Below are 21,822 nucleotides of genomic sequence, written 5' to 3' on the forward strand. Positions count from 1 at the left end.
AACTGTCACCTTTGCTTGTGTCCTCAACCAAACTGTCAAACCATCAAATATCTGGTGTCATAACTGATCACATGTGCAGCACCATGGCAGTTGCAGATCTAACAGAAGCAGCTTCTTTGGCTGTAAAGGAGAGGAGGGTTTCATTTCGCTTTAAGGCAGTCATCAGATCAGCCTCTACAAACTCGGCAGTGCCTAAAAATGCTTAAAATAAGCTGAGTATGTGCATAGTAGAGTTAGACAGTGTATTACTGGACTTTAAACAGTATAGGCACTTATTTTAAATGCTTTACATATCTATACCTGCAAAAGGGGCCAACCTGAAGTCATCTAGCAGGACTTTTCTGACTAAAGTTCCACTTTAAGGAATTTCTTCTCTGGAAGATGGCTGTTGTTGGAACATCTTAGAGAAGGCAAATCTGCGCCGCTGAAAAGTATCCTGGAGAGCTTGGCAGAAGCTGCTACTGAAGGACATTGCAGGGAGATCTCATTGCATAATATTTTCAGGTGCCTGCGACTGCCCATATAGGGGCAAGGGCCAATTGTTATCAGGAAGCTGTTTTAAAGGGCCACTAACAATTTTGCTGCCACTAGAAGGCCTGAGATATGTTGCTATTTTTGGGGAAACCTATGCCCCTAACCCTTAGTCCAATGGAGTAATAAACTATTAAAAATACCAAAATGAATGCCACCGAACTGCTTGTTTTACCCCACAATTAGCAAAGAACCCACCCTGGGATGTTAAATGCTTGCCTGCCACATTACTTTGGGGGCCATTCTTCATTTCCTTGCTGGACACTTGTAGTGAGAATAACAGACAGTTCTTGTACAATCAGACCCATACACAGATTGAACAATCTCCGTTACCTTCCTTTGTAATAACTGCTCTGCAGAGTGAGCCCTCTCTTCTGCTGAGGTCAGGAATGGGATGGCTGCCCGCACAGGGATGAGAAGCTGGCATATCTTCTCATGAATACTGGTCCAGTCTGCCCGCTGGTGGTCCTCATCGCTGGAGAATAATATACTCAGCATTAAATCTGAACTACGAACAACATAACCCCCTAATACCATTTTAAGAAGAATGGCCTTCCCCTGCCAACCCCCTACCCTCCTCAAAAAAAAGACTAGAAGCAAAGCATGAGGACCATGTCACACTAGTAACCTTGGCGCTTACCTTCTGATACAGTATGTTGCCATTCCCTCTCTGGATGAACAACAGAAATGTTGCTCTGATGCTCCTCCTTCCCTAGAGCATGCGGTTCTTGAACCTTTTGGCCTGTGAGTGAGTGATCTCAATTAGAGAAGGGGTTACCTGCTCTGTGATTCTGCTTCTGGTCTCAGGCACCAGTGTGACATGACCCATGCAATGCACAATACCCAGTGCTGTATCTTGGCCTAGGCCAACAAGGCCCAGGTCTAGGGCAGCACTTTGCAGGGGGGAGCAGCATAAAAGCAGCACCCCAAAATAAAATTAAAAAAAAAACAGCCTTCTCCCATCTCCTGCACAAAAAAGGTCCCCACCGGCTTGTGCTACACTTTAACACACTGCTACCTGTGGGTATAATAATATCGACTGGTGAGGACATTCGGAAAGATCGCATGGGCACTGATGAGGCTGAACTTATGGGAACTGATGAGGCTGCACTCATGGGCACTGATAGTCTGTGGTTGTGGTTTACAGATGACAAAGCGGGTCATAAAACAGGAAGGGGTGTGGCCTTTACAGGAAGGGGTGGGTCATAATTAAATTAGGGGTGCCCAACTTTAGTCAGGTCTAGGGCAGCAGAAAACCTAAATACACCACTGACAATGCCTACAAAAATATTAATCTTATACAGTCTGGCTTTATTATAGTGCAGGGGCCTCCACACTTTCTAAACAAAGGGCCAGTTTACTGTCCTTCAGGATTTTGAGGGACTTGGCTGTAGCTGGTGAGAGTAGGAACTGCCATGCCATCAATGGGAGTAAGCAATACCCCATCATTGGTCTTAATGGAGGGAATAGTGCCCCATTGTTGGTATTAGTGGGAGGAATGGTGCCCTATCAATGGCATCAATGGGAGGAATAGTGCCCTAAGGGCCGGATAAAGGCATGCAAAGGGCCGCATTTGGCCCCTGGGCCACAGTTTGGAGACCACTCTTATAGTGATTTTCAAAAGGTTGTCATTTGGAAGGTCTATACTTTTTTATCCTTTTTCATGAACAGCATCCTTTGGGAATATGTAAATTCTTGAGGCACCTCAGTCCAAAATAGGGGTCCCTATCGCATCAGAAGCCCCCCTTTCACACCAGAGTCCTCAGTCCCCCCCCCCTTTTCCATTTTCATCAGAGCCCTCACCCCCTCATCCTTTCACATCAGAGTCCTCCTCATCTCCTCTTCTTTTCACATCAGATTCCTCATCTCCTCTTCTTTTCACATCAGATTCCTCATCTCCTCTTCTTTTCACATCAGATTCCTCGTCTCTTCTTTTCACATCAGATTCCTCATCTCCTCTTCTTTTCACATCAGATTCCTCATCTCCTCTTCTTTTCATATCAGATTCCTCATCTCCTATTCTTTTCACATCAGATTCCTCATCTCCTCTTCTTTTCACATCAGATTCCTCATCTCCTATTCTTTTCACATCAGATTCCTCATCTCCTATTCTTTTCACATCAGATTCCTCATCTCCTCTTCTATTCACATCATATTCCTCATCTCCTCTTCTTTTCACATCAGATTCCTCATCTCCTATTCTTTTCACATCAGATTCCTCATCTCCTCTTCTTTTCACATCAGATTCCTCATCTCCTATTCTTTTCACATCAGATTCCTCATCTCCTATTCTTTTCACATCAGATTCCTCATCTCCTCTTCTATTCACATCATATTCCTCATCTCCTCTTCTTTTCACATCAGATTCCTCATCTCCTATTCTTTTCACATCAGATTCCTCATCTCCTCTTCTTTTCACATCAGATTCCTCATCTCCTCTTCTTTTCACATCAGATTCCTCATCTCCTCTTCTTTTCACATCAGATTCCTCATCTCCTCTTCTTTTCACATTAGAGCCCTAAGACCCCCTCCCCTCCTTTCATTTTTTTTTACAGGAAAGTCCTTAATACAGGGTGGGTTGGCAGCCCATTCCCTTTAATATGCTTTAGTGCAATGCATTTTAACATGTGACATGCGATAATGGACCACAAAAAAGTCAATGAAGTAGCTTTAACTATACAGCCACTATGGTGATTGGCAAGGGGCCATTTAGGGCTTGACACTCCTGATGCGTTGGTGCCCAGTGCAGTCCCAATGCAAGACAAAACAGAAAGCCTTCTTCCCTATGAGGCCAGTTCACACACTGCCTGGTGGAGTTGTGCTTTAAAAAAAGTACAACATGCAGTACTTTTTTTTTTTCAGCGCAGCACCATCCACCACATCACACCATTGAATTAAATGAAATGTCACTTGTTTCATTTTTTCTGTTTAAGCTCAGCAGTGCGGTGGGCACACTTAAAACTAACATCAAACATCACAAAAAGTAAAGCACACAATAAAGTGCACAAGGTGTACACTTGGACCTCCTCTGAAGAGAAAGGACCCTGGTGCTGATCTCCGGGGATGCAAGACACCTGACAGGGACTGTCCTGGTCTACCTGGCCGAAACCAAGCGGACCCCATTCTTCAAGGGACCTGCCAAAGCAAGGTCCAGCCAAGTACTAGGTGGGGCTCTCCTAAAGGAAGACCCCATTGGAGGGGAAGAACCTGACCATAAGGCCAAGAGCACCCCCCCCCCCAAGACTTTCAGGGTTAGTCCAAGGAACTAAACTCTATAATCGGGAGTGAGTAAAGTGCCAATGTGCTGTGCAAAAACATACAAACATAAAAAAGGGCAGAGGGGTAAAAGTGCTTCAAGGGCCAAAGAGCTATACAATGGCTGGCCTTTCCGGCTGGTATGGGAGTTCCCCTGGTCCCGGCCATCAGGCCCAGCCCAGGTAGGAAATGTAAAAAAAAAGCCAACATGGGTGCTATGACCAGGGCACCATAACCACAAAGTGAGTCACCCCACTGTGAATTTCTGGCACCCCTGAATTGCCACTTCAGAGGCACAAGCCCCGCGGGCAATGCACCAGCATTGACGTATCATCAGGACTGTTTTCTCCCATCGTACACCACCAGCTGTGCCATCAGTGTGGCCTCCTGGTGTGGATGGGCACATACCTGCAGAGGCCGCCATTGATCACCACCTGAAAATACTAGCTGCCTGGCTGACTCTATGGCTTTAATACTAAAGTCCTGACCTGGAAGAGTGAAGCCAGAACTCCTGATCTGCATACTAAGGCTCAGTTCACAGTGGTGCAAACTGCGTTTTACAGGTCGGGCAGCACATTAATTTAATTTTCACGTTTTTGTACACTATTTTGTGTGTTTTTTGAGCATTTGCGCAAAGGGCCGCTTATTCACCTGAATGGGCTGCCCTATGCGCAACAAGCGCGCCAAAGACGCTCCTCCCACTTCTCATGCATTGGGGATGTCATTATGAAATAATGGCACTGCAAGTGTGACTTGTGTATTGGGCACATTTTTTGTTATGAGAATGCGAGCAGAAAAGTGCGTTTCTGCGTACGTTCCTGAAATGAGCGAATGTGAATGCAGCCTTGAAGAGGAGTTCCGACACCCCTACGAAAAAATGAAAAGTCAGCAGATACAAATACTGTAGATGCTGACTTTTATTATTAGGACACTTACCTGTCCAGCATTCCTGCGATGTGCGTTTTGCATTGTGCATCTTTAGTTTGACTTTCAGAACCACACCAATACTGCAGCTCCCCATTGAAACAAATGGAATACGCATAAACACCTCAGCTCCCTACTGAAAGAAATGGAAAACGCATTAAAACGCAGCTCCCGAATGAAACAAATGGAAAAAACATAAAAATATGCGGCTCCCCATTGAAACAAATGGAAAACGCATATAAAACGCAGACCCTTATTGAAACAAATATAAAACGCATATAAAACACAGCTCCCCATTGAAACAAATGGAAAAAGCATAAAAACCGCAGCTCCTCACTGAAACAAATAGAAAACGCATATAAAACGCAGCTCCCCAAAGAAACAAATGGAAAACACATAGAAAACGCAGCCCCTTATTGAAACAAATAGAAAACGCATATAAAACGCAGCTCCCTATTGAAACAAATGGAAACAGCATAAAAACCACAGCTCCTCACTGAAAAAAATAGAAAACGCATATAAAACGCAGCTCCCCAAAGAAACAAATGGAAAACACATAGAAAACGCAGCCCCTTATTGAAACAAATAGAAAACGCATATAAAACGCAGCTCCCTATTGAAACAAATGGAAACAGCATAAAAACCACAGCTCCTCACTGAAAAAAATAGAAAACGCATATAAAACGCAGCTCCCCAAAGAAACAAATGGAAAACACATATAAACGGCAGCTCCCCATTGAAACAAATGGAAAAAAATGCATAAACACTGCAGCTCCCAACTGAAAGAAATGGAAAACGCATAAAAACACAGTTCCCTAAAGAAACAAATTGAAAAAGCATAAAAAAAATGCAGCTCCCCACTGAAACAAATGGAAAACGCATATAAAACGCAGCCTCCTATTGAAACAAATATAAAAAGCATATAAAACGCAGCTCCCTACTGAAACAAATAAAAAATGCATATAAAATTAGCTCCCTATTAAAACAAATGGAAAACGCATATAAAATGCAGCTCCCTATTGAAACAAACAGAAAAACGCATAAACACCGCAGCTCCCTACTGAAAGAAATGGAAAATGCATAAAAACGCAGATCCCCACTGAAAGAAATGGAAAAAGCATAAAAAAATGCAGCTTCCCATTGAAACAAATACAAAATGCATATGAAACACAGCTTTCTATTGAAACAAATGGAAAACGCATAAAGCGCAGCTCCCGTTTGAAACAAATGGAAAAAGCATAAAAAACGCAACTCCCAATTGAAACGAATACAAAACGCATATAAAACGCAGCTCTTCATTGAACCAAATGGAAAACGCATACAAAAAGCAGTTCTATATTGAAATAAATGAAAAACGCATAAAAATCCCATTATGGCTGCGGTGCGTTTTATGAGTGACGTGTCCAGGTTTCACATGTGCATGCTGGGAGTCAGGCACCCGAAATATGCGCCAGAAAGGCATAAAAAACACAGAGCAGTGTGAAAGCTCTGTATTGTGAACCATGGAGGATGATGCCATTTGTTCCTTTGTTCTGCATGCCAGTGCAATGGCAAACGCAGGAGAAAACGCACAGGTGTGAACGTGGGCTAAGCCTAGGCTCACATATGTGTGGGTCAGAAGTTCGCACATGATCGCAGGCGTTCCTGGCCCACAGGTAAAAGGTGCTGCTTTTTAGCAGACAGGAGGGGGGGGGGGGGAGGGGGTACCATTGATTCCACACATTGGAAAACGCGTCATTTCCGGGTGCGCAAAACTGCATGTTGCTGCGTTCCATTCCGTGCGGTTTTTTTTTTTAAAGTTCCTGGACTTTTTTTACCTTAGTTTCTCGTGGATACAGCAGCCTGCTCCAATGATTGGGCTGCTGTGCCTGGGATGTGGGTGCGCAAATGCATGCGCAATAATGTGACCCTAGACACATGGGTGCCCAACCTGTGGCCCTCCAGCTGTTTTGGAACTACAAGTCCCATGAGGCATTGCAAGCCGCTGACAGTTACAAGTATGACTCCCAAAGGCAGAGCCATGATGGGACTTGTAGTTCTGCAACAGCTGGAGGCCCACAGGTTGATCCTAGAATGTACAGATGCACCATGGGAAGGGAAGGAGAGCCAGGCAGCCTGCTGTCACCCCAATCATACAATGAGCTGTCCTGTGCACCCCCTGAGCTCTGTACATACCAGTAATAGGTCACCTTACAGCCGGGGCACTGGATGTAGGCGGGGCTGTGGCACAGCTCACACTCCAGCTTCACCCCCTTGGGATTGGATAGGGGGTTCACACTCTCCATCTCCTCTCCTGGACTCACACAATCACCCGGATGGACGGTTGCTAGGGACTGACACATCAACAGATCGGTTGTTAGGCAATGAGATCACAGGCGCCCTCTGCTGGCAGAACGTGGAGTGACATTCTGATGAATGGAGAGTGTTCAGTTATTCCCTGCACTGCCATCCCAGTACTATAAACCTTATCATCCCAGTACTATACACCTCATCATCCCAGTACTATACACCTCATCATCCCAGTACTATACACCTCATCATCCCAGTACTATACACCTCATCATCCCAGTACTATACAGCTCATCATCCCAGCAATATACACCTCATCATCCCCGTACTATACATCTCATCATCCCAGCACTATACACCTCATCATCCCTGTACTATACACCTCATCATCCCAGCACTATACACCTCATCATCCCTGTACTATACACCTCATCATCCCAGTACTATACACCTCATCATCCCAGTACTATACACCTCATCATCCCAGTACTATACACCTCATCATCCCAGTACTATACACCTCATCATCCCAGTACTATACACCTCATCATCCCAGCACTACACCTCATCATCCCAGTACTATACACCTCATCATCCCAGCACTATACACCTCATCATTCCAGTACTACACCTCATCATCCCAGTACTATACACCTCATCATCCCAGTACTATACACCTCATCATCCCAGTACTATACACCTCATCATCCCAGCACTATACACCTCATCATCCCAGCACTATACACCTCATCATCCCAGCACTATACACCTCATCATCCCAGTACTATACACCTCATCATCCCAGTACTATACAGCTCATCATCCCAGCAATATACACCTCATCATCCCCGTACTATACATCTCATCATCCCAGCACTATACACCTCATCATCCCTGTACTATACACCTCATCATCCCAGCACTATACACCTCATCATCCCAGTACTATACACCTCATCATCCCAGTACTATACACCTCATCATCCCAGCACTATACACCTCATCATCCCAGCACTATACACCTCATCATTCCAGTACTACACCTCATCATCCCAGTACTATACACCTCATCATCCCAGCACTATACACCTCATCATCCCAGCACTATACACCTCATCATCCCAGCACTATACACCTCATCATCCCAGCACTATACACCTCATCATCCCAGTACTATACACCTCATCATCCCAGTACTATACAGCTCATCATCCCAGCAATATACACCTCATCATCCCCGTACTATACATCTCATCATCCCAGCACTATACACCTCATCATCCCTGTACTATACACCTCATCATCCCAGCACTATACACCTCATCATCCCAGTACTATACACCTCATCATCCCAGTACTATACACCTCATCATCCCAGCACTATACACCTCATCATCCCAGCACTATACACCTCATTATCCCAGTACTATACACCTCATCATCCCAGCACTATACACCTCATCATCCCAGTACTATACACCTCATCATCCCAGTACTATACACCTCATCATCCCAGTACTATACACCTCATCATCCCAGCACTATACACCTCATCATTCCAGTACTACACCTCATCATCCCAGTACTATACACCTCATCATCCCAGTACTATACACCTCATCATTCCAGTACTACACCTCATCATCCCAGTACTATACACCTCATCATCCCAGTACTATACACCTCATCATCCCAGTACTATACACCTCATCATCCCAGCACTATACACCTCATCATTCCAGTACTACACCTCATCATCCCAGTACTATACACCTCATCATCCCAGTACTATACAGCTCATTATCCCAGTACTATACACCTCATCATCCCAGTACTATACACCTCATCATACCAGTACTACACCTCATTATCCCAGTACTATACACCTCATCATCCCAGTACTATACACCTCATCATCCCAGCACTATACAAGATAGCATTTTGAAGTGGCTGCTCAGGGAAGGGTATATATGGTACAGATACCCACATCCCAGAATTCATATTGGAACACATTTGGAAAATCGGAGCAAATGGATTTTTACCGTTCTAAGAAACTACAAACAAATTTTACATATACAAAGCAAAATACAGTATAAAAGAAAAACAAAGCTTTCGGAGTAAATGAATGGGTCCCTCTAGACAGTCCCTTACACCTTTCTAGCAGGATGCTTATCCAAGGATACCTCCAAAAGTAATGTACTGTAGGTATGGACAGTCAAACCCTCAACATGTTTTGCGGTTGCCCGCTTCCTCGGGAGAAAAGACAGTGAAAGGGGACCAAACACTAACAGTGTTGATAAAAAAATGTAAGTACATAATATGATGTTCAATTGGTAACAATTAACTTGCATATTCTGCAACTTTTCCAAAGAAGATCTAAAGGATTATTAACCTCAAATTCTGAGTCAACTCAGTCAGCAAACCAAAAGAGGCACTGAGGTCAATGCCCCTGGGTGAGCATCAGAGCAGATCCACACGGCCCCTGCATGTACTATATGTGATACAATAAATTATATTATGGAATCATATTTGTAGATCTCAATGCACTATTATCAGGCATGGTGTCATAGTGTGGTCATCATCCCAAATTACAGTGGATACCCTCTAACTATCATAGGGGGACTATAAGGGCTACTGGATTATATATACCAATTCAAATGAAAAAAAAAAAATACTGTATTATTGTACAAAATTATAAAAACCCGTATAGCAGTTTGCACATACAGTATCTCACAAAAGTGAGTACACCCCTCACATTTTTGTAAATGTTTTATATCTTTTCATGTGACAACACTGCAGAAATGACACTTTGCTACAATGTAAAGTAGTGAGTGTACAGCTTGTATAACAGTGTAAATTTGCTGCCCCCCTCAAAATAACTCAACACACAGACATTAATGTCTAAACCGCTGGCAACAAAAGTGAGTACACCCCTAAGTTAAAATTTCCAAATTGGAACCAAAGTGTCAAAATTTTGTGTGGCCACCATTATTTTCCAGCACTGCCTTAACCCTCTTGAGCATGGAGTTCACCAGAGCTTCATAGGTTACCACTGGAGTCCTCTTCCACTCCTCCATGACGACATCACAGAGCTGGTGGATGTTAGAGACCTTGCGCTCCTCCACCTTCCATTTGAGGATTCCCCACAGATGCTGAAAAGGGTTTAGATCTGGGGACATGCTTGGCCAGTCCATCACCTTTACCCTCGTCATTATCATGTTGGAATACTGCCCTGCGGCCCAGTCTCCGGTGAGAGGGGATCATGCTCTGCTTCAGCATGTCACAGTACATGTTGGCATTCATGGTTCCCTCAATGAACTGTAGCTTCCCAGTGCCGGCAGCACTCATGCAGCCCCAGACCATGACACTCCCACCACCATGCTTGACTGTAGGGAAGACACACTTGTCTTTGTACTCCTCACCTGGTTGCACCACACATGCTTGACACCATCTGAACCAAATAAGTTTATCTTGGTCTCATCAGACCACAGGACATGGTTCCAGTAATCCATGTCCTTAGTCTGCTTGTCTTCAGCAAACTGTTTGCGGGCTTTCTTGTGCATCATCTTTAGAAGAGGCTTCCTTCTGGGATGACAGCCATGCAGACCAATTTGGTGCAGTGTGCAGCGTATGGTCTGAGCACTGACAGGCTGACTCACCACCCTTCAACCTCTGCAGCAATGCTGGCAGCACTCATACATCTATTTCCCAAAGACAACCTCTGGATATGATGCTGAGCACGTGCACTCAACTTCTTTGGTCGACCATGGCGAGGCCTGTTCAGAGTGGAACCTGTAATGTTAAACCACTGTATGGTCTTGGCCACCGTGGTGCAGCTCAGTTTCAGGGTCTTGGCAATCTTCTTATAGCCTAGGCCATCTTTATGTAGAGCAATAATTATTTTTTTCAGATCCTCAGAGAGTTCTTTGCCATGAGGTGCCATGTTGAACTTCCAGTGACCAGTATGAGAGAGTGAGAGTAATAACACCAAATTTAACACACCTGCTCCCCATTCACACCTGAGACCTTGTAACACTAATGAGTCACATGACACCGGGGTGGGAAATAGGCAAATTGGGCCCAATTTGGACACCTTCACTTAGGGGTGTACTCTCTTTTGTTGCCAGCGGTTTAGACATTAATGTCTGTGTGTTGAGTTATATTGAGGGGACAGCAAATTTACACTGTTATACAAGCTGTACACTCACTACTTTACATTGTAGCAAAGTGTCATTTCTTTAGTGTTGTCACATGAAAAGATATAAAATATTTACAAAAATGTGAGGGGTGTACTCACTTTCGTGAGATACTGTATCGTAAATTCCAATTTTGCATATCTGTGATGGGTTATACAGTAGCGCAAAGGCAACTGACACGTTTCAAAGCCACCTTCTTCTTCAGAGGTGCACCAAGCAGGTGTATATAATAAACTATGAATAGAAAATGCAATAAATTGCATTTATATCAGTAAGACAGAATCAAAAATATCTAATGTATAACACAGATGGTAATGTTAAAGATCACTATTGATACTGACCTATAGGTGCATAAAGGATATACATGTACAGCCGCCGAATAAAAGTTATAAAACCAGATTGATGGCATTCCAAAGGTTTGACAAACGGGGATGGAGAGCACCTACATGGACTCCAGTGACGACTGCCTGGTTCTGATCTTCAGGGTAAATTTCCTGATGGTGGCAACAAGAAAACATAATGTGCCTGCGTAATGTGTATTAAAATGTCAACTTGTAGTCTCCATTGGAAACCCATGTGACAGAGGGACAGGTACAGAGCACTGACACTCCATCACAGGAAGTGCCTGAATCCCTCATGGTGGGATCTCCAAGTACGATTCATATAAAAGTTGTAGATTTGAAAAAAGATTGGAGATGACAGATTTGATGAGATTTTGTGATTGGGTTTTCATCCTTTTTGAAGTCATTTTTTTAATGTGTTTATCTCTTTTTACTTACCTCCTGTGCTGTATTTTCAGGACTGAATTTAACGAACAGATTCAGGTCCCCCCCCCCCCCCCCCCCAGGCCAATGAGGTTGCTCAGGTCTGTGACTTGCTGCAGGTCTTAAGCGAATTATGCCATTTTCACAATAGATAAGGACAACTCTCACTTGGCCTTACCAGGTTATTTGTGGAAGCAGACAAACTGATTTAACCTTGTATGGAAGAATTAGGACACTCTCTAGCATCCCCTGGACTGACACCTGTCCACTGACTTTTCTAGTTGGAGGCATAGCCCTCACAGGACAGGCCCCATTACACCGATCTGTACTCACATTGGACTTAATCAGATCCTTTCTGGTGTCGCCCCTTCCAGTCAGCTCTGCAGGACCTTTGGGTTCAGCTCCTCTCTGGTTTTCAGGCACTTAGGTCAACTACCCAAGGCCACATGGCAACTTCTACAGAGGAGGGGGCAGCCACCCCCTTCCTCCGGGAACCTGCTTCTTAGCCAAAGACTCCAAGCACATGTGCCCCTGGCATTTATACAGTCAACCATCATGCAACAAGGCACATTCCTCTGCCAATAGCCAGGGCTGTAACAATGCCTGTGCCCTCACTTGTCAGGTTTCCTCCCACTGTCTAATATGCCTCCCTATTGGACCAGTGTGAAATATTAAGACAAGCTGAGCTGCACCTGAGAAGATCCTGCTCCCTGGTAGGCAGAGAGCAATATAGATTTACCTGGCAATCTTCCCGGTAAGCAGAAAGACCCAAAAACTATACTCTCTTCTAGCACCTACCTAGGAGGGTGCTACATTTATAATAGAAAAATGTGTACATTTATACGTGCTTGCTACAACCACAAACTCTAAAAAAACAAAACAAATTAGGGCAGTAAAAGACCCCTGAAAAACAACCTTACCCCACAAGATAACCCCCCCCCCAAATGATTTGGACCAGTGAAAAAAGCAAGGTCCATAAAGACATGGATGAGTGAGTTTGTGGTGGAGGAACTTGACTGGCCTGCACAGAGTCCTGACCTCAACCCAATAGAACACCTTTGGAATGAATTAGAGCGGTGACTGCGAGCCAGGCCTTTTCATCCAACATCAGTGCCTGGCCTCACAAATGCGCTTCTGGAAGAATGGTCAAACATTCCCATAGACACACTCTTAAACCTTGTGGACAACCTTCCCAGAAGAGTTTAAGCTGGTATAGTTGCAAAGGGTGGGCCAACTCAATATTGAACCCTACGGACTAAGACTGGGATGCCATTAAAATTCATGTGCGTGTAAAGGCAGGTGTCCCAATACTTTTGGTAATATAGTGTACTTACCTTATCCTTTGTTCCAACTGGGTCCCTCTAGTGGTGTGACTGGTCCCCTGCAGCCTCTCTGAGGCACTCTCAGCCGCCGTCGCACTCCTGCCTTCTTCATGTACAAAGCAGGGTTACTATCCCTATATTTTTCATGATGATGAAGAGGGACCTCCCACAGACAGGAACATGGGAGTGAGAGGAGGCTAGGGCCAACACCATCTAACTTGGTTGTAAAGTAAGTAATATTGTCTTTATAACTCCCTCTAGATGTAATGCGCATTTACCCTTGCAATGTTTCTTTTTTCCTTGCAGCCTGGACTTGGGCTTTAAGAGAAAGAAAAGTCAGGATCAGGAAGACAGCCCAGGAGCCTGCACCTTCATGGAAACTCATTTTAACCACTTGTAATCCCTGCAAAGCAGACAAATTATACTTATCTAATTAAAATTCTCTGGGTTTAAGAGGAAAGTTGCTTAAAAAATTTCAGGTCTATTGGATGGCTGGTTTTGCTCTGTGTGACCATTCCGGTCACCGACCTTTATGTAACTGTGCAGCGTCAGATTCTGACACTCCCGGAAGTGACAAAGACAAATCTTTGAGAAAATTTCTCTCTTTAACCCAGAGGAGTTGTAAATATTGTTTATCTGTTTTCCAGGGATGCCTTTATTAGAGGTTTTGAAACTAGCAACAGATTTGCTTTAAATGCCAGAGTCAGCATATGCGCTTCCCATATTTCACCATATTTCTTGGTAGACATATAACATCTGCCTACAAAGATGTGTAACACATGTGTGCATTGTCGCCATCTACTGACCACTAGAAAGTATTTCATCTTTATTACAATCGAATCCATAGTGAGGACACACTGAACTTTTATTGTTCTTGTCTCCCTAAAAACAATTGTTACTGTGGCTTTATAGTTGTCGTTTATTGGCTTGTTTAAAGTCTTCGTGGAGAAATACCTCCTTACATTGGTGGTCATTGAAGAAATACCCCCTTTACATTGGTGATCATTGAAGAAATACCCCCTTTACATTGGTGGTCAGTGAAGAAATACCTCCTAAAATTGGTGGTCAGTGGAGAAATACACCTTTACAATGGTGGTCAGTGTGGAAATGCATCTTTACAATGGTGGTCAGTTAAGAAATTCCTCCTTACATTGGCTGTCAGTGGGGAAAAACAGCTTTATATTGGTGTTTAGTGGAGTAATACCCCTTTATATTGGTGGTCAGTGGAGAAATACCCTCTTACCTTGGTGGTTAGTTGAGAAATACACCCTTACATTGGTGGTCAGTGGATAAATACCCTCCTTACATTGGCCAGTGGGTAAATACTCCCCTTTCATTGATAATCATTAAATAAATACCCCCCTTACATTGATGACAAGTAGATAAATACCCTCCTTACATTAATGGTCAGTGGATAAATACCCCCCTTTCATTGATGTTCAGTGGATAAATACCGTCTTAACTTGGTGGTTGGTGGAGAAATACTTACTTACATTGGTGGTCAGTGGATAAATATCTCCTTACATTGATAGTGGATAAATATCCTTCTTACATTAATGGTCGGTGGGTAAATACCCCCCTTTCATTTATAATCGTTGAATAAACCCCCCCCCCCCTTACATTGATGACAAGTGGATAAATACCCTCCTTACATTAATGGTCAGTGGATAAATACCCTCTTAACTTGGCGGTTGGTGGAGAAACACCCACTTACATTGGTGGTCAGTGGATAAATACCCTCTTACCTTGGTGGTCAGTGGATAAATACCCTCTTACCTTGGTGGTCAGTGGATAAATATGACCTAACATTGATGGTGAGTGGATAAATACCTCCTTACATTGGTGGTCAGTGAGAACCCCCTTACATTGCTAGTCAGTGGATAAACACTCACCTTACATTGATGGTCAGTGGTCAAATAAGTCCCTTTCATTGATAGTCAGTGGATAAATACCCCATTACATTATTAGTCAGTGGATAAATACTCGATTACATTGATGGTCAGTGAAAAAAAAAAATTCCTTATATTGAATGTCACATAGAAATTGCCCCCTTACAATGGTAGTCATTGTAAGCAGGAGATCAAACTGTTATTGCTCACTGCTCAATCTCTGGAGGAACCCTGGTTGAGAGGGTGATAGAAATCAGCCGAAATTCTATTCCACATTCCCATTATACAACCAGTCCCATGAAGTACTCCCCTTTGCCCTTTGTGCAGTCACAGCAACCCTAGTGTCATCACGTGCATTGAATGACCACCGGTCTGGCATGGTATGCAAGGATGTTGAGGGTACTCTTGAATTGGTCGAGCACAGGAGAACACTGACTGACGGGGGGAGCAAAGAATTAGGCAAATATATCCGCCTTTTCCTTATCCTTGAGATTAAATGAGCATTCAAAGTGATTCTAATTGTAAAAATGGGGAGGGGGCTGGAAATAGCCACCGCTGGCCTCCTTTACAACAGTTTTTGAAGTCAGTTTTACTTAAAGTATATAGATCAGAAATATTATCTGCATACTTATTGTGGGTCAATGGATAACAACAGTTGCATATCATTTATGGGTGCAATGTGTGCTGTGCCAATGGATCCTGAGAGGGGTGGGTCCCACTGTGTCCTCACACACACTACCAATGGAGGAGCTGCTGTCACTCCACTTTTCCTTAAATATTCTCTTCTCCGCTCTTATGTGCCCCCCACTCCATAGCACTGATCCTCTGTGGCTCCCCTGCAGCAGCTGGCCTCTCTGCCTCTCCCCTCAAACTGGCTTCCAGTGGTGCAGGAGCACCACAGATTTAACTTAGCAAAAAGCTGCTTCTACTCCCCACCCCCCCCCCCATACTGGGCCCTCCCTCACCAATCTCTGGTACCACTACTGTGGGGATTGCACTGGGGAAAAGACTGACTTGGGGGGGGGGGGGGCTATACTGGGGGACAGACTGACCTGGGAGGATTATACTGAGGGACAGATTGACCCAAGGGGGAAGGATTAACTTGGGGACAGACTGACCCGGGGAGGGATTATACTGGGGACAGATTGACCTTGGGGGTAATTGTACTGGGGGAGAGATGGTCAGTACAACCCCCCCCCCCCCCAAACACACACACACCATGTCAGTCTGACTGACCTGGGGAGATTATATTGGGGTACAGACTGACCTGGGGGGGGGATTTTACTGGGGACAGACTGTCCTAGGTAGAAAGAATTATATTGGGGACAGACAGACCTAGGAAGGGGGGGGGGTAATTAGACTTGGGGACAGATTGACCAGGGTGGGAGGGGGAAAGAATATACTGGGGAACAGACTGACTTAGGGGGAAGGATTATACTGGGGGACAGACTGACCTGGGGGGGGAGGGTAGGATTATATTGGGGGACAGACTGACCTGGGGGGGAGGGGGTAGGATTATATTGCGGGACAGACTGACCTGGGGGAAGGATTATACTGGGGGCAGACTGACCGGGGGGATTGTACCAGGGGACAAATTGACCGGGAAGAATTATACTGGGGGAAAGACCGGCTTGAGGGGGGGATTATACTGGGGGGGGGATTTTTTATTCAACCATGCCCCTTTAGATTCGGCTACTCCCACTGTTCACCAATGCGTGTGCCAAAAGCTGCCCCAGGTCTTTTACAATCCTCAGCAACACCCCTGGCACAATGAAAACCATTTCCACTGTTAGGAATGAAATATATACTATATGGGTATATATCCTTGCGCCTCTGGAAAGACCTTAATTAAATTAATATACCGTAAATTTTTTTAATTTAAAATGATAATAAATAAATAGATATATGGTGTCAAGTGATAAAAACGTTGTAGAGCAGCTGCTATAGTTTTAAAAGTAAAAGGATAATTTGCCCCCTAAGGGGTTAATAAAATGCTCGCTATTTAAACTAACAAGGGTGAGCAATTTCTTGTTCACACACCTGAGTGATAAGTAATAAATGTGAAGGAATATTGCTATTCCCTGAAGGTGATAGCAGGTGTAATAAAGTGCAAAATGCTAAATAAATAATCAGAATAACTTAATAGATGAGTGTACAACCGAGGTGGTAACAAATAAATATGTGCAACACTATAAATATATAAATATATTAGATGCAAAGGTGATCAAAAATCTGTGCAGTGATAGTCCAAACAAGGTGATCTTGTGCAAAAATGTCCTAATAGGATGACCCATAAGGGGTGCAAACTCACCGGATTTGGTGGGTCCTGAATGCCATACGGCAACAAGACCTTCCGAGCTTGTGGCTTCACAAAGCCTCAGGTAACTGCTGGTTCACTGTGATCCTCAGCTCCTATAATGGAAACCGATCCTCAAGGTCCAATGCAAGGGGGAATAAAGAAAGTGCTCCAATGGTGCAGTACCGTTAAAATGGTAATTTTATTGCCAATGCTTAAAATAGAGTAAAAACAAGTACAGAAAACAAAAAGCACGTCCGCTCTAGGTGCCACTGGTGGGACGCAAACCGGCAGTCGCCGTTCCCCATTCCCAGGCAGACACCTGGAGCGGACGTGCTTTTTGTTTTCTGTACTTGTTTTTACTCTATTTTAAGCATTGGCAATAAAATTACCATTTTAACGGTACTGCACCATTGGAGCACTTTCTTTATTCCACCTTGCATTGGACCTTGAGGATCGGTTTCCATTAGAGGAGTTGAGGATCACAGTAAACCAGCAGTTACCTGAGGCTTTGTGAAGCCACAAGCTCGGAAGGTCTTGTTGCCGTATGGCATTCAGGACCCACCAAATCCGGTGAGTTTGCACCCCTTATGATAGAAGTTTTGCCGCTTTCACCAGCAATTTGAACATTGGAGTCATCCTATTAGGACATTTTTGCACAGGATCACCTTGTGTGGACCATCACTGCACAGATTTTTGATCACCTTTGCATCTAATATATTTATATATTTATAGTGTTGCACATATTTATTTGTTACCACCTCGGTTGTACACTCATCTATTAAGTTATTCTGATTATTTATTTAGCATTTTGCACTTTATTACACCTGCTATCACCTTCAGGGAATAGCAATATTCCTTCACATTTATTACTTATAACTCAGGTGTGTGAGCAAGAAATTGCTCACCCTTGTTAGTTTAAATAGCAAGCGCTATATTAACCCCTTAGGGGGGGCAATTATCCTTTTCCACTGTTAATTGTGAAATACTAAGCACCGCACTTTTCTTTTTTTTTTTTATGAAACAGTAGGGCCCACCATATGGTCTTGCACACAGGCACACTGATTAAAAAATAATGTGAGATATGTCTGCAGGACAGTCAAAAATCAGCAATAGCAGCCCCCATATTTTTTTCTTAACAGGTTTACTTTAAAGCTGAGCTGAACATCAAAAGTAACATCAGCCTCATCCTCTACATCATTATATTGCAAGTGCAAGGCATTATGCTTGGGGGGGGGTTGTTTGTCATGACGCCTTACACAAAAGCCTGAGTTTGGCTTTAAATACGCAGTCAGTTTAGGTCAGAATTCATATATCTCTTTACTTGGTCCAAGTCAGCAAGTCAAAAAGCAGTGAAGCCAAAACAACAGCATGATGGCCAGGCAATTAGCATTCTCAGGAGAGGTTAGCATTGACAGCCTACCTAGTTAGGCCATGAAAAGTTTCCTATAAAGTGAAGCCAGTGTGGTTTACAACCCCTTTTATCAGAAGATACCAAATACACCTTAAAATAGAGCTGGTAGACTTTTATTATTTACACAGTTCACAAAAAAAACAGCGTTATAATGATGTAAAAAAATAACGAGTCTGCAACGGAGTTAAAAATAAAAAGATGGAAATCACTAATAAAATGATAAACTTTATTGGTCCGTCCAACCATAAGCAATAAATTAGAGATTTTCATATATATATATTTTTTGCAGATAATTTTTTTAGCAGGCGGGTCTTATCTCAACTCCTCATTTACTGATGAACTACAGTTTGTTCAGCCCTTGGCTTGTTGAGCTGGGAGCTGTAGTCCAGCAACAGTGGCAGTTGAAGATGGAGCACCCTGCTTCTCTCTATATATATATCTCTGTGCATGCTATGAAAATATTTAGCTCTGTTTTATGGCTTGAAGGCAGACTGTAGCTCCTTGAAAGCAGCTTTCCTTTGTATCTTTTCTTCCGCTTGTCTCTTTTTTTCTTCTTGCTCCGCTTTGATCTCTTGCTCGAATCGGCTGCCATGATTAATGGCCTGCACCTGGAAGTTTGGAAAATGCACAGTTTTAGAAGGATAGAGCATGATCAGGAGGGGTCTGCAGTGTATGTGGGGCCTGGCCACTTCCTAGGCAACAAATTCCTCCCCCTCCACTGCCACATTTGGCACCTTTCGGGGGGGGGGGGGGGGAGCCATGGGAAAGTCACTTGAAAGTCCGGACATCCGCAGCACAGCATCACAGCATTCAGCATAGTGGCTTGGAAGTTTCCGGAAGGACCTTATACCATGCTCTTATACCATGCTCTTGTCTTATTACTCATGTGAGTGCTTTTAATCCTTTATTTTAATAAATACACTGAGCCTACTGCGCTTAGAGGCGCCTTGTCTTCTTGTTTTTTGTCACTTGAAAGTTTGGCCCCCCTCCTCCTTCCCCCACTGCCGGGCCATTCAAAAAGCTCAGTGGCCTTTGCTCATGTGCAGTAGGGAACTGGCTGTGAAGCTGCAAGGCTTCACTGCCATTTCCTTTACAAGAAATGGCTGTGGCAGCACCCAAGAGCCAATTAAAAAATCAGCTGGGATGCCAACATTGTGGGATCCATGGACAGGTAAGTGTCCTATTATTAAAAATCAGCAGCTACAGTATTTGTAGCTGCTGACTTTAACATTTTTGATGGAGGGGATGGAGCTCCGCATTAAGCTTCACTGCAGCCAGTGTAGCCAGGAATAATTGGGGTCATGTACAGTTTGGCTGGTAGGCTCTGTTAGCTGAGCCTCTATCCCCTCCCCCTGGCTTCTGGAAGCTTCCAAAAAGTTCCAGAACTTAGTAGGCAGAGGGATGTAGATAGAAGTCTGAATATTTATGGGAGCTCTACCAATTTCTGGAATAGGACGGCCCAGAAGGTGAAGAGTTGGCCCATCAATGTTCAGGAGCCTGGCCATGTGGAGGAGAATCCAGGATCCAGAGGCCTGGAGGGGACCCCTGTGGTGGGAGTCATGGTGCCCGAGAGAGAGAGAGAGACGAGCTGAGAGTAAAGAGGAAGTAAGCTGAGAGGATCTCTCACCGCTTCGGTCTCCTCTTGACTGAGACACCCTGGCAAGCAAGCGGAAACTCAACAGCAGGAGGCCTAGACAGAAGTCACCATCTATGCTGCAGGATAAAAAGGGACTGATGGGTAACCTCTGCCTGTTTTACCACCCAAAGCCTATAGGGGAAAGGCAGCCAGGTTTAATACCCAGCTAGCCATTCAGGAGGAACAGCTGCGGACAACCTACAACCCCTGCTTGGGATAATATTGTGCTAATGTACCAGTGCTGGGATCAGTAGTAGAAGTGCTGTGCCAGTCTGTTAAAAGTAATTTCCCATAGCAACACAGTCTGGAGTTTTGTGCCAAGAAGACAAGTGTAGTCACAGTGGTCCTTAAAGTTCTTCTACACTTTTCACCCCACAAAGCCTACAAGCGAGACTGCAGCCGAGTGCAATATTCAGCTAGCTTTCACAGGGTCAGCATACTGTTATCCTCTATTAACCAGGTTCTGGCCATTCAATTACCATACTAACCCTATCCAAGTTATTTACCCTAATAAATAACTAAAACAAAAGCCTCTGGACTGGTTTTCTGACTATGTATGCCTGCTGAAAATGCATGTTGCCTGGCTATGCAGACAAAGGGGGACCTAAAATCCAGCGGCTCCTGAGGGGGTAGCTCTACACTTGTAGTGCCGCGCTAAGCAAGGGTAAAATGTGTTGTCCCACTTGTGCTCAGGAATAGGGGTGCCAGTGTGAGATAACACCCATCCAGTAGTGTCAATAGTCAAGATAGGAAGTGCTGCTTGCCCAGCCGACTCTGTGTCAGTGTACTGGTGTGGCGGCCTAAGCCAGCGCTGTTCCACTGACCATGCCCTCTGACATGTTTTGCCCTTCCCACCAGGGGCTTAGTCAAAGAGGTGGGCTGGGTCAAGCACATCCGAGGGCATGGTCAGTGGAGCAGTGCTAGCTGAGGTCACCACATAGATACAATGACGCAGATTGGCTAAGTGAGCAGCGGTTCCCATCTTTCCTTTAAGTGGCTTGGACTGCCTTATCCTGTGCCCACTATGATTGGCTGTCACATGATCTGAAGTTCCCGCTGCCGGCTCCCGATCATGGCTAGAGACTGAAAGCTATGTATGTTGCTCAGTCACTGTGCAGATACCTCGGCCATTGATGGACGCATATCTGCTGCATGTGGGCGTAAATCCCGCCCTCTTTGCTGCTGCACATATACATTGCAGTTGGCTCTGTCATTTGAATTTTTAGGGATCACAAACCTGTGAAAAAGTCGCTGTTGTGTTACTTCTGCCCACGTCAATCTAACTTCATCTTATCTTAATGTTATA

At 44.2% G+C, this 21,822-nt stretch overlaps 2 protein-coding genes across 2 annotated transcripts in view; both read right to left on the bottom strand.

Moving 5' to 3' along the window:
- Window positions 1-7,029, bottom strand: part of ZMYND12 (zinc finger MYND-type containing 12) — a 37,771-nt gene extending 30,742 nt beyond the window's left edge. The window contains exons 1-2 of the mRNA XM_082273361.1: window positions 6,886-7,029; window positions 865-1,006 (exon numbers count right to left, since the gene is read on the bottom strand). Of these exons, the coding sequence (XP_082129487.1) occupies window positions 865-1,006; window positions 6,886-6,995 (252 nt within the window). The 5' untranslated portion in view covers window positions 6,996-7,029. The remainder of the gene's footprint in view (window positions 1-864; window positions 1,007-6,885) is intronic.
- An 11,948-nt stretch (window positions 7,030-18,977) lies between these two features.
- LOC309567859 (EF-hand domain-containing protein D2-like) overlaps window positions 18,978-21,822 on the bottom strand; it is a 72,562-nt gene continuing 69,717 nt past the window's right edge. Inside the window, exon 4 of the mRNA XM_082273363.1 lies at window positions 18,978-19,488. Coding sequence (XP_082129489.1) covers window positions 19,354-19,488 — 135 coding nt within the window. The 3' untranslated portion in view covers window positions 18,978-19,353. The remainder of the gene's footprint in view (window positions 19,489-21,822) is intronic.

The sequence above is a fragment of the Pelophylax lessonae genome, assembly GCF_965119305.1.
Source record: "Pelophylax lessonae genome assembly, chromosome: 12".
In the NCBI taxonomy this organism is placed as follows: Eukaryota; Metazoa; Chordata; class Amphibia; order Anura; family Ranidae; genus Pelophylax; species Pelophylax lessonae.